Source organism: Terrapene carolina, unplaced genomic scaffold, assembly GCF_002925995.2.
Source record: "Terrapene carolina triunguis isolate 2854851 unplaced genomic scaffold, T_m_triunguis-2.0 Scaffold641, whole genome shotgun sequence".
Lineage (NCBI taxonomy): Eukaryota > Metazoa > Chordata > Testudines > Emydidae > Terrapene > Terrapene triunguis.
The window spans coordinates 2,067,367-2,087,120 of record NW_020664992.1 but is presented as its reverse complement, the minus strand read 5'-3'; the positions used below and the strand labels follow the sequence as shown (position 1 = coordinate 2,087,120).

Sequence of the window (19,754 nt, the reverse complement as noted above, 5' to 3'; positions counted from 1 at the left end):
ATTCTTCCCTATTAACGCTGAGAGATTACATCCTGCAAAGCACCCCACAACTTGCTCTTATAAATAGGTTTAAATATAACTGTTTCAAGCAAGAATTATTGACCTACATGATCATCCAAAGATTTACTGAGACCTGACAGAGTATGGGAATGAAGGAGCATTGAACAGGCTCCTGCCTGGTCTTTCTTGCCCTGGCTACAGTGACCCAGAGACAAGACATCCAATGCTTATTAAGTGTGCCATCGAATTGCTCACTTATGACTGAGGAAGCATGCTCAGAGAGGGAATTGCTCATTCCTTCTGGACACCGTAGTTAACCCTGTACATTTTAAATGAAGAATAAGCAGAGATTCTGCTTGTAAATGCAGACTTGCCATCTTAGTGCATTCTCACCCACCGGAGTCCCCTGATCCCAGAGCAGTGGGAGGAAGCGAAACGGTAATAGCAGAGCCAAACAGAATGGCTCTCCTCCCACAAGGCAAGTCAGTCCAAATGATTTAAAAATCTACTTCAGAGAAGGGTCCCCTAAATGGATTCTGCAGTTAGAAAGGAAAATAACAAATTAGAACTATTGGAAGCTGACAGCATCCCTTTAAGCTTCAAAATTTAGATAAGAAATGAGCAAACAAGCATAGAAACCATACAGCTGCCTACAGCTCAGAACACAGAGGTGGTCATTCATGTTTTGTCATTAGAACAGAGGACTCAGAGCCAGATGCATCTTGGCGTCTACTTAGAACTGAACCAATGATTCAGTGTGACGCCTCAGGCAAGTCACTTGACTTCCTTGTGCTTCAGTCAACCCAGTGGAGGAAGACAGGCCAAAGTGAAAAAAGGCAAACACTGCATCTAAGCCAAAGTACAAAAAAGCCACAGAGCATGTATGGGTTGTTTAGCTTCCCTCAAGAGCAGCAGTCTCAGGAAAGGTGTAACATAGCTAGTTACCCTAATTTACATGATACTTCTCATTCCAGAAGGATCATAAATACTTACATTTCTTTTTTTCTCTGCAGTAGCTTCTTCGGCTGCTTTCTGATACCTTTTGGGAAAGGGGGGGGAAAAAATTAACTGGACTACAAAGTTCCAAATCTTTTGGTGGGAGCACATTCACCCTGCAACAAGGATATTACATACTTTCCAGACCTCATGAACAAAAAACTGGAGATATCGAACACTTATCAGTATGACTGGTTGATTGTCATGGAAAAAGTGGTAAAAGACACAAAAGCGTATGAACAATGTAACAAGGTACAGTGACATGTTCTTTTGAGCAATACAACTCTTACAGACAAAAACGATATTTAAAACCCATTAACTAGTAAAGCCATTAAAAAAACCCAGCAGCCATCCCACACTTCATTGCCCTGGATAGATAGAACCAAAGCTAAGAGATCGTGAAAGACCTTGCTCAGTTGGTTGCAAAGACTAAAAGAGAGCCCAAATAAATTGTAAAAAAAGCCATAGGTTTTCCCACCAAAATATTGTAGCGACAAACAACTTTATAGTAATTAAAGTTCTACTTTTCAGAAGCAATGGATGGTAGCCTGTTTCCTACATTTATATTCTGCCGCTGAATTCTCCAGTGTACCATTCAGGAGCCTTACAACTCCAGCTGTCTTGCAGTCACATCCATGCCATCATATCGTTGGAATCAAACACACCACTTAGATCTCTCTTGCCTGCTTGGGGCCTGATGCTGAAAGATGCTTAAAGTAACCTAAGAACAGATTGCATATATGATCTCTTAGGCTTTGCAAATCCTATTATTCTCTAGCCTCTGAACATGTCATATATGAGAGTTTTTTAAAAGTTAAATCACATATCTGTTTGGAGTTTTAATTTTAAAGCCAAATTGTCAGCAAGTTACAGCCAGTTAGTGACACAGTAGCAGATTTGAAAGGACATTATAAACTCACAGTTCTTGAAATATCTGCTGGTGCCACCCCCATAACTAAATCTTATCTGGTGGCCTAATCCAGTAGAAGAAACAATCTCTTACCACCCTGCCTATATTTGTACTCTATCACTGAGTTTTGTATCAGGCCATTTGTTTACACTGTGTGCTGGATTTGTGCATCTTGCATGGGAGGTTTCTCCCTCCCTCTCCTCCTTTGTTAGTCTAAGCAGAAAGCCTGTGCTGCTCCTCCACCCCATGAGCTGCACAAGCAGCTTCCATTCTGAAGGACAGAAGAAAAACACACAAGCGCCTGCACTTGATGGATGTAGTTACGCTGGTCCAAGCCTTTGACGATCTAGGGCAGTGATTCTCAAACCTTTGCAGTGGTGACCCCTTTCACACAGCAAGCCTGTGCGTGTGACCCACCCTTATAAATTAAAAACACTTTATATATTTAACCCCCTTATAAACGTTGGATGCAAAGTGGGGTTTGTGGTGGAGGCTGACAGCTTGTGACCCCCCCATGCAATAACCTCGTGACCCCCTGAGGGGTCCCCCAGTTTGAGAACCCCCAATCTAGGGTGTACTGTGCTACAAAGCTTCCAAGTTTGTCTTCCCAACTCAGTTCCTCCATGGCAAGGCACAGAACTAAGTGAGCAACAAATGGGGCGAGTCCTTTGCTGCTCTGCCTCTTCCTTCCACAAAGATGCACTGGAGAAAACAGACTGAAGGTGTGCCAGAGGGTGGGGTGGCCCTTTAAGGGAGCTGGCTTAGCCCCACCTCTGACTAATTAGATGCATCCCAGGTGATTGATTGGATGTCAGGCATCACGTGATCATCAGCAGGTCACCTGATCCTCAGATAAAAGGCCAACAAACAGCTCAGTTTGGGGCAGAGAGACTGGCAGGGAACAGTTAGGCTGGTGCTCGAAGGCTATTTTATTTGGCCGCTGAAATGAAGTGTGTGCAGAGTAAAAGCCACTGCAAACACCTGATTCTGGGAAAGACCCACAGGTAGCTAACTTCCATGACAATGGAGCATGTGGCAGAAATACATTTGTGTAACCAGGAGCTCAGGCTTGTGCAGAGTCAAGACTTAATTCAAAACCTTAATTGATTTTTCAAAATAAGGAAATGCCTGTAGAAGGAATGTGATCAGTTTATGGAAACATGGGCCAAGATTATCAGCCCTGCATATTTGAGTGCAACTTCACTGGAGTCAAGGGAGCTGCAACCACTGGTAGCATAGCAGAATTTGGACCTAATCTATCAATAGCCACTCATTGGGGGAGGAGGACAATTATATTCCCTAAATTTAGTGTTTAATTTCTAGGAGAATAAATTACATCTCTTCTATCTCTTTTTGCTGATTCTTTTGCCCATCACAACCCCTGAACACTAGCAATACCCAAAGAGTATCCATCACTGAAACAAAGTACTGATTTCAGTGTGTCTGGTAACAAGTGTGTGTCTCAGCTGTTGAAAGGCGTACACTACAGTTGTAGCCTACAAGGTAAGATGAGATGGTGAGGTTCTAGCATATTGGATTGATGTATTAGTTTTGCACCTTTTGAAAGCTTTTGCTCAAATCCCGATTGGCCACTTGCAACAATTAACATGGTGATCTCATCCGAATCTATGAGAAATCTCTCCATTTTTGTACGACTGACTACCATTGCTGGATAAGCCCAGGACTGGAAATGGCACGGCAACTGCATGGGTGGAACCAGGTTCATTGGCAGAGTTGTGCATGAGACCCAGGCAAAGAGTGAGGTGCATTGGAAAAAAATATCAGAAGACTGAAGGAAAAGGCAGCCTGGAAAAACATGGATGTTGCAGGCAGGGACTGAGGTATTGTGCCAGTATTGGAAAGGAGTCTGCACAATGCCTGGTTTAAATCTGCACTAACAGCCCCTCCATTTCACTAATAGTTAGTCACAAACTTATAAACAAGTTGAGAAGAGCTAGGCAGTTTGCATGGTATTTGGGGATATAAACATGGTTTTAAAAGCAGTAGATTTAGCTGAAAGAGCTGTAGTAGGATTATGTTTCCTGCTGTGGATTTCAAGATTGGTGAACCACGTGGGAACTGAAGTGTCCTTTCTAAATAGCCCTGCCATTGCTTTCATAAGGGTAGGGAAGCCCTGCTTGGTTAAAGTATAGTGTGGTGAATTACTCCAGTAAATGCCATTTTAAAGGACTATTAAAGTTTAGTAAATTGACCAGGCTCAATTTCAAAATCACAGCTAGAGGAAGATGAATCACTGACTACAGCCATAACAAGCATTTTCTTCCTTGCACTCAACACTTCTAAAGAACAAAATAGCATGTTCCAGGAATGGACTAGAGATCAGATATTTTAAAAAATAATTCAGAGCAGCCACCTCTCATGTGAGGCTTCCACACATCCCATTACCAATTACAGAAGTTGATACCAGGCAATATTATTAAAATAGGCTGGGATTTTCAAAGCAGCCTAAGGGAGTTAGGTGCCCAACTTACACTGAAGGTCCCCACCTGTGGTCTGCACATTTCTCAAGTACCAATGACATGCATTTCCAGCAAGCACGCTTAATGTAAGTGTTTGCTTAGTAGGGCTGCCTCCTTCCTTGGTTACAAGAAAACGTTATTGTTTGAATGGGAAACCAATGTAAGATTCCACAGTCTACCTTGCCTTTCTGCAAGTGAACACTCCTCTAATAAAGAAAGATTAGAAGATCAATCAACCATCAAGGTTGCACCTTCTCTTCCAGCAGGGGGGGGGGGGGTGCTAGTGCTCACAATGGCAGCCAGAAAGGGGTATTGTAGTTCTATGGCTAATGCATCAGGATTTGCCAACTGCCTGAAGCACATTCTGTGAGTATTTTATTGCACAGAGGATGGGGTTTAACTGAATTTTAAAAAGGTAAGCAGTGCAGATGGGGAACTGCCACCATCAGCTCGCAAGGTGTCAGCTGCTAGGCTACACACCTGTTTTTGAACTAAAGCTTCACGGCACTTACTTGGAGAACCTCTCAAGGAGAGCTGATGACTTATTCTTGTTGACTAGAGAAAGCTCTTTGGCAGTGATTCTCAGAGACTGTGAAGTCCATTGTCTTCTGTTAAATGGAGATGGCTCCATCTTGTGAAAGCAGAAAGATCTATGAAAAACAAAGCAAAGAAATAATCAATATGAAATAGTGATCCAAAAAGGATTTGGACTGAGTGGCTACAAATTGTCAGTCTTTATTTGGGCATTACAAGCATGTCTCATATCATTGTTGCCAAGTAACAGTCACTGCAGGCTCCTTGGATGAAGTGGATAAAAACCTAAATCAATAGCTCTAGATTAAAAAAACATCTTCAAGGAACTTTAATCTATTTTACTGGTAAAAACACTGACCATTGCAACAGAATGGGAAGAGAAGACCAGCTCAGAGTGAAAAGGATGCTAACATGAGACCCCCTGCAATTCAGATCCATAGGCTCCATGGCACAAATAAGCTCCAGGAAGCCCTGTCTGCCCTTTCCCACTCTGGTTTCTAAAACAAACCTTCAGGCATTTATGTAAGAAGGTTAGAGTTATGAAACCTAAGAGGATGTAATTCCTACGCAAACATTGCTCATTTATTGTCATGGTCTTCAGATTTAATGCAGCAGCCGCTTCCTTTGTGAGTTGGAACAAGTCCTCCGTTCATGCACAGGTCTGCAAACTTGATATTACAACAGCTCTCAGTTACCTAAAGGAATGGCTTTAAACATCCAGTTTACAGCAGTACAGAGACAAGGTTTTGAACAGCTCTTCAGCATGGAAGCTGTCAGAAAGCGAAACCAGAATTTATGCACATCTAATTATTTTTATTTTATTTTTTTAAGAACAGTTTTGAGGGCCCCATGATAACTCCACAAATGATTTGGCTCCTAATGGGCATGTTGCTTGTTCCTCCTTTCTGTGATATTGGGGCGCAGAGTATCAGTTGATCACACCAGAGACACTGCAAGGTGACACTGTTTAAGGCAACATCTCTTCTCACATGTCTGAAGATTGCTCCCATAACATATGGGAGCATAAATTGATAGAGGGATCCTTATAGTGTTACGGTAAAGAAATACTGCCTAGATTGATATTTCTTCATCAGTTTCATGTATTTAATTTGATCCATTCACAAGTGGAAAAAAAAGATTTATTTACTAGATGCTGACGAGCCCTCAGAATATAGCGCCACAGATCCACTCTTGGAGTAAAATCACACCTGAAATGGAAGCACTAAGAAAATGTTAGTGTCACCACAACTAAAAGCAGAGAACTAGCACACTTCTCTAGGGACTTTTTTCTAACCCATGCAAAAAAGGACCCAGAATAGGGAAAAATGTGTATCAGGATGATAACCTACTTTATGATACGATGCACTCATGATTACTTCCTGGTTTGAAAGCAGACACTTTGCAAGCACAGCAAATCCAGGCTGCACTACCACTGAATGGATTTCAGATTAATCCTTTCAGGTTATACTCCTGATGCAGTTTGAGCACAACTCTTAAAAATCTGTAGGTGGACAAGTCAATACATTCTAACTTTTTCCAACTTCAAGTACTGGAGACGGTAACCACTGCCCACCAGGAACCATCTATGGATGTGTCTCCACTAAGGACAGGGTTCTTCAGAACAGCCCATTTGAATTTCACTGGCACAATGTTCTGAAAGGTCTACGAGACTATTGTACTATCCAAGACAGCACATACTGACAAACCAGTGCCAAAACTAGAGTTTGCATATGAAAGCAAAACTTCCTATTAGCCACAATATCAAACAGTAAAAAACAAACAAACCAAACTACAACAAAAAAAAGCATACTACTGGTTCCTCAAATGGTAGAAGTGAAAAGGAAAAAAAAAGGGGGTGGAGGGGCGGTGGCGAATAAACAAGGAATTACTGTGTAACTTACTACTGTGCCAAACCTCAGAGACTTTTTATGTCCAGCTGAAATTTTCAAGGGCCAAGTTTCAAATCCCTGAAAACGGTCATAAAGGGGCCTATCACTGTAATTTCAGTTCTGGATGGATTTGATATTACTGATGTCAGTCTCTTGACACTTTCCAAACTACGTACTCTGAAACATCTTTGCATAGTTAGGGCAGACAGTGCATGTGTTCACAAGATGAAAAGTTACTCAAAGTACTTGCTTATAAAGTCTCGTCTCATGATCCACTGAAAATCCAGTCAAACTAGCCTGTAAGAGCCCTTTCTAGCACAGAAAGGAAGCATGTAGCGAAGCCCACTTGATAGCAAACCACTTAGCAGCAAGATTCTTCCATACACAAATAATTTTGCACTAAATGTCTATAGACATTAAGGCCTTGCTACGGCAAGGCTGCTGTGCTCCAGTGTAAGTGGAGGTTAAAAAGTGCACAAGTTGTAGATAGGTTTCAGAGTAGCAGCCGTGTTAGTCTGTATCCACAAAAAGAACAGGAGTACTTGTGCACCTTAGAGACTGAAAAGGATGCATCCGAAGAAGTGGGCTGTAGCCCACGAAAGCTTATGCTCAAATAAATTTGTTAGTCTCTAAGGTGCCACAAGTACTCCTGTTCTTTTTTTTAAGTTCTAGATACCTTCCTCCAAATTAACAAGGCCTTGTCTACACCAAGAGATTTTCCTCAATTACAGCCATCACTGAGTAGCTGCTTTTGTGCAAGCTGCAGCATAGGCAGACAAGGCCACTGTTTGCACGGGAATAATGCTGGTTTATGTATGGCTATAACCAAAGAAAATTTCATTGTAGAAGAGTCTCTAGTCACCAGTTAGTCTGTTCCCTTCCTTCCAGTAATGCCAAGTAAACAAGAAACAGTGAATAGGCATAGCTGAGATTTGGGTGTAAGTGTAATCCATGTGCTAATATATCCCTCTCTTAACTACACAGAAATGCTTGTTAAAAACAGAATCAGTTTCTCCATGCTTTGTACCTTGCACTTTTACATGTAATGCAACATACCTGTGCTTCACAGGATTAAGCGTGCTGTCTAATGTTAGCTGAACATGACTGACATGCTCTAAACAGGGAGCATGTAACAAAGCTGTATTTCACTTTCAGTTAATTCTATTATGTAATTTTGCATTTTCACCCTGGTTTGGGTATACAATTCGGTGGAATAGTGACAAGAGTGGAATTAGTTCATTTTTTAAGCAATTAAGATGTATACAAAAAGACTTTTCCAATTTTTAATTTGTTGAAGATCGGAAGGTCAGATCATTTACGGGAAAATCTGGTTACCAAGATGAGGTGGCCAGCTGACACTGACATTAAGATGCTGCACTGTTGTAACAGAAAGAATATGCAAGGGAAGTTGAAAGTAAACAGGAATGTTTAAACAACACACCTTGTTTTAAGCACTAACATTATTACTATCAAAGGTAAGCGAACAGAATTTTGACTTCCAGCAGATAACACATGCATTATATTTCAGATACCACTCCTTTACCTACAGTCACATCTGTGTTAAAACAATCATGACTCATTCCAGCAAACATCTCTTCCATAATGGGAGCAATCGCTGTTAACTTTTTTCATAACTGAAACAAAGTAGCCTGCTTAATCTTGAATGGCTACAGGGTGCGTGCGTGCACACACACACAATGAAAGTTGTCATGAAGATGTTAACAAACCTGTGTTTCCATATTCTTAACACCTTCCAATATCTTACTTTGTTTAAAGATTCATCAGGTTTCTAAAGCATCCATGCTACTTCCTAGCCCCTTCTGGGTAATTCATTCCAGACCACTTCCAGAAAGCAATATTAATTGACTACTATGAGTATTAGTTTACTATCTGTTTTGTACAAACATGCTCTGTGCTGCACAATACACACACATTCTCTGCTCCAGAGATTCACAAGCTAAAGGACACAGACAAGGCACCCAGAGACATGCAGAAGTGTAGATAATAAAGGGGTTACTTGCCAGCAGCAATGTCTGTAATCCAAATGTATTTGCCTCCACAGTCCCCTGTAGAAGTCATATGGCCAGCTGCATGGTTATGGAACCTTTTTGAGCAGTATTTGCCTGATAGGAGGCATGAGAAATTCCCTCAAGTTACACATTCCATAGGGAGAATACATAAATAACCTGCCTCATCAGCTCCTTTATATCTGCCTGACGAGTCATGGAACCAACTTCTTCCCTGCTCCATTCAAATCTGGCTGTAAATAATTTACATTGTTAGCATTAAAGATTACAAGTGTTTATTTTAGCTTTTCAACTGTTTTGTTGTATTTTTGATAGCGTAGCTCTGAGTTTCCTTGAGTTTTGTCCAACATGGTTGACTAGTCTTATAAAACAAGAGTCGCAATAGCAAGAACGAGGATTTAAGAAATGTTCCTCTTGGACAATAAACTGTATTCTGCCTCAGACCACAATGAGAAATTCCTCTTGCATGTTGTGGAAAGGCACTCAAGTAAAACTGTAACAACTGCAAGGCCTTCTTTAAAAGGGCTCCAAAGGACCATAAGACTAACCTATTAGCCTACTCCAGTAAGAGATTCTCTACAAAATGAGTCTCCCAAGCATGACTAGCTATGCCAATGGGGTTATCACCTTGTGACGGTATCCCATGAAAATCATCAAAACAGATTTTAGGGGTTACAGAACCATGCTCCTGGGATGGAGGTAAGGAAAGCACCCCAATTACTCCCTTTGGATCTGTTGGAGGAGATCTGAAGTTCTCTCTGGAGTATTCTCCTCTTGGATAATGAGCCCTCACTGGCATGGAAACTACAGTTCTGGAGTAAGATGGTACCATATATGGAACCAGGTGGGTGCATAGTTCCTGTCAGATCCAAGCTTGGTACCATGGACTTCTCTGAACTGAGAAAAGCAGGTTCCCTGCCACGCCACCGCAATGCCACCTCAAGAGGAAACTAGCTCAGACACCGGAACATCTGACTTGAATAGGACTACTCATAGTACATGAAGTTAAGAACATACAAGTCTCTACAAGATTAAAGGTTTAGTGAATATTTTAGTTTGTTTTATATAATGATAGCTAGAACTCTGAAATAGCATTACAACTGTCTAATACACTACTCACTCAAACTAAGATAACTATTAAAAGAGCCTTGCAAAATTAATCTTGAGCTGAGTTAGTGTTGGGGGGGGGGGGTTAAATGGGTTAGTAAACTAGCATTTTTATCGTCATTGTGGAAGGGCAGATGAGAATATTTGGAACCTGGCAAGTCTTCATGACAATTTACCAAAAGGTGGAGTAGAAAATGGTGCATCAGCCATAGCTAAACTTCACCATTTGCATCACAGCCACTGTAAATTAAAACTTTACATTTACCATAGTAGAGTAAAACCCATATATATGTTGGAAGAGCTAGAGAAAATATTTATACACAGATTCGACTCCCTATTAGTTAGCTGCCTCAAAGTAGAACTGAGTGGTTTGTTTTTAAAGATATTTATATTGAGGTGTCTGCAAAAAGAAGCATCTGCTGTAACAGCTCAGTTAATAGCAAAAGGGACATCAGAGCTGAGCAGTGGGACCAACAAAGTAAAATCAACCGAGCAGAGCAGAGGTACACACCAATCATAGAATCATAGATGATTAGGGTTGGAAGAGACCTCAGGAGGTCATCTAGTCCAACCCCCTGCTCAAAGCAGGACCAACATCAATTAAATCATCCCATTGATGACCCACTAATCTACCAATTCATTACCCAAAATCTTTTTTTTTTTTTTAATCAAAATAAAATATACACCTCTAAAATTTGCACTTCTGTAAGTTTATTTTTCTGATGATAACCTACATGGTAGCCATGTTGATGCCAGGATATTAGGGAGACAATGTGGGTGAGGTAGTATCTTTTATTGGACCAACCTCTGTTGGAGAGTGTGACAAGCTTTCATGCTTACACAGAGCTCTTCTTTGGGTCAACAGTTATAGGCAGTAGATGCACTTTCAGGTTTAATGTATATTGCTCAGTGTCGTGTCTTTTTGCACTCACAGGAAGGTACTAGGAATTTTAGAAGTTCATTTGGTTGTCATCTAAATAGTAACTTACCAGGATTACTACTTATTAGGTCAGAGGTGGGCAAACTACGGCCGGATGTGGCCCGCAGGACTGTCCTGCCCGGCCCCCGAACTCCTTGCCCGGGAGGCTAGCCCCCTGGCCCCTCCCCTGCTGTCCCCTCTCCCCCGGAGACTCAGCTTGCTCGCTCCGCCACTGGCGCAATGCTCTGGGCAGCGGGGCTGTGAGCTCCTGGGGCAGCACAGCTGCAGAGCCCGGCCTGACCCGATCTCTGTGCTGCGTGGTGGCGGCAGCGGCGGCATGGCCCGGCTCCAGCTGGGTGACGCAGCTATAGCGCCGCAAGCCACCGGTGCTCCAGGCAGCACGGTAATAGGGGCCAGGGAGCGGGGGGTGGGGGGTAGGATAGAGGCCAAGGGAGTTTGGGGTGGTGGTCAGGGGGTGTGGGTGTGGATAGGGGTCAGGGTGGTCAGGGGAGGAACAGGGGGTTGAATGGGGGCAGGGGCCTGGGGGGGCAGTCAGGAAGGAGGGGGGTTGGATTGGGCAGCAGGGGTTCTGGGGACAGTTAGGGGACAGGGAGAAGGAGTGGTTGAATGGGGGCAGGGGTCCTGGGAGGAGGGGCGGCATCAGGAATGAGAGGAGGGGTTGGATGGGGCAGCAGGGGTCCGGGGGCCGTCAGGGGACAAGGAGCGGGGGTGAGTGGATGGGGCAGGGGTCCCAGAGGAGCCATCAGGGAACGGGGGCATTGGATGGGGCAAGGGTCCTGGGGGAGGCAGATAGGAGGTGGGGGCCAGGCCACAATCCCCTCCCCTAACCGGCCCGCCATACAATTTATGAAACTCGATGCAGCCCTCAGGCCAAAAAGTTTGCCTGCCCCTGCATTAGGTCATATGAAGAAAAATAGCTGGGCATGTAACAAACAAGAGATACAAAACACCAGGTCATTTTGCTGAACTTTGGCACCATAGAATACAGAAACAAACATCTCCCTGCCAGTTTTCTGATCTACAGAGATTTTGAAGCCATTTTCTCAGAAATAATAGTACCTAAATCCCAGATATTTACTGCTCAGAATGACAACTTTCTGGGAATGGCATTCACAATTCTTATTTTAAACAGGATGTAAAAACCTAGATTTAAAACTCGGAGGTAGTACAAGCATTTGCTGTTAAGACCAGACAAGTGATCTAATAAATGTGTGTTAAATCAGCGGGAAAATATTCAAATATGAGAGGTCATTTAACATACTGAATAATGGACTTATTTTCATACAAGGTGTTCTTTGGTAAAAAGCTCAGACATCTGCATCAACACAAATACCTGATTCTGCCTGGGGCTCAGAGACTCAAGACTCTTAACTGTCTAGCTACCACAATAGCACACTGAAGTAGCAGTAGCTACCACAACCTCTCATTAAGCTTCTTCACATTTACTAAGGGCAAGTCTACACTACAGCCGGGATCGAGGCTCTAGTGAAGACCCACCAAATCGACAGCAGATCGCTCTCCAGTCGACCCCTGTACTCTACCCCTGATGAGAAGAGTAAGGTAAGTCGACGGGAGAAACTCCCCCCACAGTGTAGACCCTGCGGTAACTCGACCTAAGGTACATCAACTCCAGCTATGTTATTCACGTAGCTGGAGTTGCGTAGCCTAAAATTCAAGCTCCTTTAGGAATAGGCTTTGCTTGAACAATTCAAATATTCAGTTCAAAGTTGAACATGTAAAAATTACATTTTTAACCGATACTGTCACCCTAAAAAATATCAGACCAATTATTATAAATATATTTGTTGTCACATTCTACTGAACCACTGGGGGCACGGTACATCACAAAAAGAAAAAAAAAAAGAAGACGACCATCCTCTAAACAAAATTAATATTTAATTTCATTGGTTGAATGCTAGTTTACAAGTTGGTCAAGCTAAAAATACAGAGAGATACACCTGTTGATTCACTGACTTTCTAACAGAAGTTTATTAAAGTAGATACAGTAGGAATTGTAGAAAGATTCCTACTGCCCAAGGAAGAACAATGGAGGTACAGGTGCTCCTAAGCTGATACCAGCTATGATACTGTTTATAGAAGACAAATTAAGATTCTATACTTATCACCACAACAGCAGAATTCTCTCTATAGAGCTTACTTTAAAAATTCTGTGCATTACCATAACATAGTCGCTTGAACTAAAAGTTACCTCTCACTTGAGAAATTCTGAAAGAATAAGGTTCTTCGGGTTCGCTATACAGTCTAATCTTTCAACTAATGGAATAAGATCAAAGTCTGCAGTCAGAATTAGATCTGAAGACACCACAAACATAATATTCCAGAACAGGTCAAAATGTTAACTGCACTATTTCCTGGGATTGTGGCAGGTTAATCTGAATGTTTTCTTGTTTTTAATTTTTGAAGATAAGTTTTCAGTTTTCTAACCACTCAATTCAAAATTCAGAACTATTCCTTGACTTCCTACCCCAAACAAATAAGTCCACACTTGAAGAGGACAGATGGCCATGAACAAGTAACTTGAGATAACCACCTTGTAGTTTCTGTGTAAAGTTATCAGATTAGGATGTGACCTACAACCATACACTGTAGCACACAAAGATACTGTGGTCCAGATTTGTAACAAAGCTGGAGAAGGGAGGATAACCCTAAACATTTTTCCTCTTTAATGGTGGTGAGAGGCTTGTAACAGCAAAATAATTATTACTGGGGCTTTTTTCTTAAATTGCATTTCAAAGAGTTCACCTAGTATTTAGGGCATATACTAAAAGAACATGAAGACTGTACCATGCCCATTACTAAACATTTGTTAGCAGCCTATATAAAACAGGCTCTCCACAAACATATCAAGATGCCATCAGACACCTTTCATTTCTTTGAAAGATGGGAACAAACAACTTTCATTGCTGAATTTTCAATACTGCACAGCACAGAAGGAGAAAATAAACACAGGTGATCAGACAATTTATATGATGACCTCATTGAGACTGATAGGCGTGAACGCACCATTCAATTACCATTACTCTAAGGATAAACCCCCACCTAAAACAAAAGAAATGTGAACCCACCAAGGAGCTTTTGCTGAGTACTGTTTTGGGTAGGTGGTACATGTATGGGAAGGCAAAACAGACAAACTAGAAAAAGAGAGAGTGAAAGACAGCTGGAAAGAGCAGTTGAAAGAATGCAGCTGACCCTAGAAGAAACCTGGGGAGAAGTTTTTGGGTTGGGGTACAGGCTGCTTGGGGCTGTGAGTTAAAAAAAAAAGTGGTTTCTGCTTCTTGATTCTTTATACATTCTTTGTAAATAAAGAAGAGTGCATTAAAGAAATACCTGACTATCACCAATTTCTACACCCAATTAGAACCACCTACTAGACTCCAGAGTTTTTTTAAGCTGACCACTAAGGCCAAACAGGGTAACAATATGAAGAAGCCATTTCAATTTTGTTTCATGTTGAACGTGGAGGTGGCAAATCTATCCAAGATTTATGCAGTTGTGAGAACTTTATACAGCAAAAGCTCCTAAGGACATTGATTTACTATAACAGCACAGCTTTAGAGAAGTACAAACTTTTAGTTTTTTAAACTAGCTAAAGCAAAGGGTCACATATCCAGCTCTCATTCCACAGACAATTCCCACTGTGGACATGAAGAGCGGCTTCCTCCTCCTAGGGCTCACCGAGTCGATTTCCAGGACTCAGGTGGGGCAGGAAATGAATCCAGGGCATAAAGCAGGCATGCAGTTTTGATCAAGCCCGTCTCCAGGCACACCCACGGTTTAAAAGGCATATGTCAGTGCGTATTCATGCGCCTCTGGCAGGTGCACAAGCGCGGGTACGTCTCACATCTGGCTGCCCTGTCAGATCCGCCTGCCTCCGGGGCTGCCCTCCCACACCCGTAGGAGCGGACCCCTAGGACAGGTGCTCGCGGGAGGGGACCGAGCCAGCGCCTGCCCCGCCAAGGGAGCCCGCCGGCCAGGCAGGGGAGCGCCGCTTCGGCAGGGCGCTCAGGGCACGGGGGCAGGTCGGCCCGGCAGGCCACAGGGATAGGAGCCGGGGGTGGGGGGGGGCAAGGCCCGGGGCGCCCCAGCCCCACAACCCGGCCCCGGCGACACCGCTCCTCAGGGGCTGCGCGGGGAGCCGGCCTGGGCCAGAACCGCGGAGGGAATCCGGGCTCCGAACCCGCCCGCCTCGGGATCCGAACCCGCCGCCGGGGGGGGGGGGCGGGGCGGGGAGGGAACCGGCCCGGCCCGGGACGGGAAGGCGGGAGCCGGACCGGGACCCAGTTCCTCGGCCGGACCCGACCCAGGCGCCGCAGCACGCAGGGGACCGGACCCCTGAGGGGAAACCAGGCGGCTCCGAGCCGGGCCAGGCGGCCCCAGCGACCCACCTGTGCCGGGCGGCGACCGGGACCAGCGCCGCGCACCTGTCGCTGCTGAGGAGACGGCGGCGGCACCTAGAGCAGCGGAGGGAGCTTCGCCCGGGGAGCTTTGGCCACACCCCCTCCCGGCGCTAGCCACCCCCAACCAGAAGCCTTAGCCACGCCCCGGCTCCCTGGCCGGGTCCTCCTGCGCGCATGCGCCCACCTCGCCGGCGCGCTCCCTAGGCGCGCATGCGCATTTTTTCCCCTCGCCCCTCTCTGGCAAAGCTTCTGTGCACATGCGCAGTAATCTCTCCCTGTTCTGTTCCTCTCCCCTTGCAGAGGACTGAGTGTCCCCTAGCTGCGTGCTGCCTGGCACACGAGGCCTGACACCGAGCTTTCATAGGGGGTCACCAGGGTTAACAGGAGGGTTTCTGGATTCATGGATTGTGTCCTTAGCCCAGCTCTGCTCACGATGGCCCCAGTCCTGGTGCCAGGTGGCCCTGGAGTGATCGATGGTTTTGCACCGAAATGCGGAAAGTCCGCAGCACCAGGAGGCCCTGCCTGCGCTAGGGAATTTTTGTACCAATATAGCTGCCCTCGTGCCAATCCCTCATATAAACAACTGGATTTGGGGAAACTGAGACACAGTTCCCAGTTCTGCCACAGATTCCCTGTGTGATCTTGGGCCAAGGTGGGTGAGGTAATACTTTTTATTGGACCAACTTCTGTTGGTGAGCGAGATAAACTTTTGAGCTACACAGCTCTTTTCCAGTCACACAAGCTCTGCCTCTATTTCCCCACCTGTAAAATGGAGATAATTATATTTCCTTTTTCCCATTCTTTGTCTGTCTTGCCTATTTAGATTGTAAACTCTTCTGCACAGAAACTCTCTGTGTGGGGGCAGCATCTAGCACCATGCAGTTAAGAGTGGGGCTCCACATGCTACCATAAAACAAATAAATAATAATAGTAATACTATAAACCATAAGGAATGCTGCTCTAATGCCTGATAGTAGTAACCATGAATAAAGATGATCTCCCACCTTTTATTTATTGGTTCATTAGCTTTGAGGAGGTAGCATTCAAGAGTGGAAAAAATAACTGCACATCAGAGAAAACTGAGGCTGAGTGATTGTTTAGCCAGCTGGATGCTTTTAATTTTCTGCTTGTAAGTAGATAGTTCTCCAGCAGCCAAACAAGATAATCTGCATTCCTCTCCCTATACTAAATACTGAGACGTTGGCAGTTTTGTGTATCTTCATTTGCACGGTACGTGTGTGCTCTCTCTTCAGCCAACAGAGTGGCTCCTCAAGATGTTTATCTATATAAAAACCTTGGCATAGGTTTCGCTGCCCTTTTGCTCTAGTTCTTCATTCTCTGTCGGTTATAAATGGAAAGGCCCAAATCAATAATAAAAATAAAGTTTAGTCTGCCCTGCTCCAAATCTCCCCAACACAGGCATCCTGCCTGGGAGTCTAAGGTGGCCTTCCTCGTGCAGAAATTCTGGGTCCATTGCTGGTTGTCCCAGGTCTATGTGACAGTGTGATTCCATCACTCTGTGCTTGTGGCCCTGCTCCAGAACTATCATTCAGCATAGGAGGATTTACAGCTATTAAAACGTGTATCAGTTGTCTTCACTGCTCCATGTCTGCATGATCTCCTTAGCAAGGCACACCACCACTTTCTCAGGGCAACAGGCTGCTGCCAAAATGACCCCACGTGTCTCATGCCCTGTGTCTGCCTCCTGGTTCCAAAATGAGAATTACATTAATGCCAACAGTTAGAACAGGTCATTATTCTGAGTTGTATCTATGCCTTACCACTGGCTGGAAAAGAGGCCATGGACAGAAGTCTAGAGCATGCCAAGCTGGGAGTGGTTCGCCTTTCTGGATTGGTGAGCTAAGGGCACTTCCACAGAGAGGCCCACGAAGGACAGACAAGTTCTCCCACAATACACTGCAAAATAATGTATAGAGTGACACAGCTTAGTGCATGCTAAGAAGCAGAGAACATGATTGCAGATGTCTGAATGCCTCACACAAGTGTATGCAGCACCAGTGTGGATGCAACAATTCTAGTGTGCTTTGCAGAGGGGTTGCTCACATCAGGACCAGGCTAACCCAGGTCACCTGGGTTAACTCTGCAGACTGCAGTGGAGACATACCCTAAGAGAAGAAACCAAGGGCTGAATGTAGACAGGGAGAGGAAAGTCCCCTCTCCTACCTAGATGTGGTCCTGCCAGGGTGGGGCTGAGGACCATGGGCAGTGCGGGGGCAGGAGAGGAGCTTGCCTTGCTGTGTTCCATGCATGCCTGTCCTGCAGATAAAGAGACAAATTTGTCTCCAGGGCTGTTAATTTGGCATCTTTCACTAGCATTATAATCTCACACATTGATTCTCTAACCCTCATCTACACACATATTTTAACTGGTTTAGATAAATTGATCCAAACCCATGTGGATGCTCTTATTTCATCCTAAGAGCAGGTTCTTTCAGTTTAGCTTAAACCTGTTCCTAACCAACTTAAACTAAATTGATATAAGCCTGCTTAAACCAAAATAAGAGCATTCTCAGAGCCTTTTGCATCAGTTTAATCAAATGGGCTTAAAATCACATATTTGGTTGAACTGGTGCAACTCTGAGTGTGGAAAAGTCATCAGACTCCTTTGAAAATCTCACCTCAAATTATTATTATTTCTGTAGCACCAGTGGGACCTAGATGGGGCAAACGTTTCCTGTGCCAACCCAACTGAAGCTTTCAAGGATCCTTATATTTATTTTACAAACACAAGGAAATTCCCCCACACAAAAATCTTTGTTAACTTAGACTTAAGGTTGTTGAAGAAATGAATGTAACTCAGACACAATACAGACCATTACACACCCGAATCACTAAGAAGACAGGAAATTACTAGCTAGTTTACATTAATTACAGTAATATCAGTATTGAAATGTGCACCTTACATAGTCCAATAACAACCTGAACTCTGACACAGAAGATAGACACATCACCAAATACACACACACAGAGACGGGTGATCTATATGTTGAAAGCATTTGTAAGAATGTCTTGATGGAGGAAGGTCACGGCTGTTACCGGCATCTGTAAGGTAAACTTGCTCAAGTCAATCTTATTAATTACATGTATGAAATGTAAAGGAAATAACATGTTTATGTAAATTACCTTAGTTGGTCATTTCCTGTCTTTCTAATGTATACATTCTTCAATGGTAATGCTGTAGTTATGTATTTTAATTAAAGGTTACATTAATAATAATATTATATTAATTACTTCAACAAATAACTCCAATTTAAGAACATTTTTTCCATGGGGATTGCATTTATCTGTGCATCCATCTTCTATTATTATTATGATTATTAATAATAATTAATAATGTATATTATGGTAATGTTTAAGGGCCAACCTAGAGTGGGGCCCCTTGTGCTAGGTGCTCTATGAACACACAGTAACAGGTGGTTGCTGCCCTGAAGAGTTTACAGTCCAAATAGACAAGACAGACACAGGATCAGGGAAGGGGTAGAACACCCCTGCAGAGTGAACAATGTGATGTCAGCAAATGGCATATAAATTCCATCACTGTTTTGGGGCAGGGGAGTTTATTCAGGAGGGGATCAGCTAAATGGGAAGAAAAGGGAAGAGGTGAGGGGGACAGGGCAGGGGAGAAAAGGATAATAGGGTCAGGTCTAGAGTAAAGCTGAAGTGAAGAGACTGAAGGTGTAGGGGAGCTGAAGCACAGCACAGAGAAAGTCCAATCAAAATGGTGGAAACTTCTCCACATGTCCCCAGGACCAAAGATCCCCCTGCTTTGGCTGCTTCTGTCCCTACTGGTTGGAGTCTCTGGCTGGCTCCTCTCTGCTGTCTTCTCCAAAGCCCACATGGAAGGAGGGGCGGTACCATCTGGGTTCCAGTGCCCTAAGAATTGTTGGGTTTCCCCTGCACAGTTGTGGATCCAGTGGGATGCTGGGAGGAGGGGTGGCTCCCACTGGATCCCATTTTACCCCCTCCCCTGAGCGCAGTAGTCCATGATTCTCCTTAAATATAAAAATGTAAAAGTTATTATTTTTAAGCATTGTAATTAAAATAATTATCTTTTATTTAAGGATTCCTCTGCAGTCTTGGGAATCCAAACAGAAGGTACTTGAGATAGTGCACAAGAACCAGAAAGTGAAATTGGTGAGTTTAGTTTCACTGCTCAAATAGTAAAAGATAAACATACTTTTTAGCACATTACTTATTTGCATTACAGTAGCATTCAGAGGCCACAATCAGAATTAGGACTCCAGGCCATTATATAAACATATAGTAAAAGTCAGTCCCAGTTCCAAAGAATTTACAGTCTAAAGCCCCAATCCTGATGATAGTACAACATGTGTAGACTTCTCCATCCATGTGGAGCCCTATTGACTTCAAAAGAGCTCCATGAGGGCGCAGAGATCTGTCCAGAGCTGCTTGCAGGATCAGGCCCTAAATC

General features: G+C 43.8%; 1 protein-coding gene across 2 annotated transcripts in view; it reads right to left on the bottom strand.

Annotated features, from left to right (window-relative positions):
• LIMA1 (LIM domain and actin binding 1) overlaps nt 1–15,368 on the bottom strand; it is a 39,090-nt gene extending 23,722 nt beyond the window's left edge. For both annotated transcript variants that reach the window (XM_026659576.1, XM_026659577.1), the window contains exons 1-3: nt 15,290–15,368; nt 4,899–5,036; nt 994–1,039 (exon numbers count right to left, since the gene is read on the bottom strand). In XM_026659576.1, coding sequence (XP_026515361.1) covers nt 994–1,039; nt 4,899–5,017 — 165 coding nt within the window. In that variant the 5' untranslated portion in view covers nt 5,018–5,036; nt 15,290–15,368. The remainder of the gene's footprint in view (nt 1–993; nt 1,040–4,898; nt 5,037–15,289) is intronic.
• Nucleotides 15,369–19,754: the final 4,386 nt, after the last annotated feature.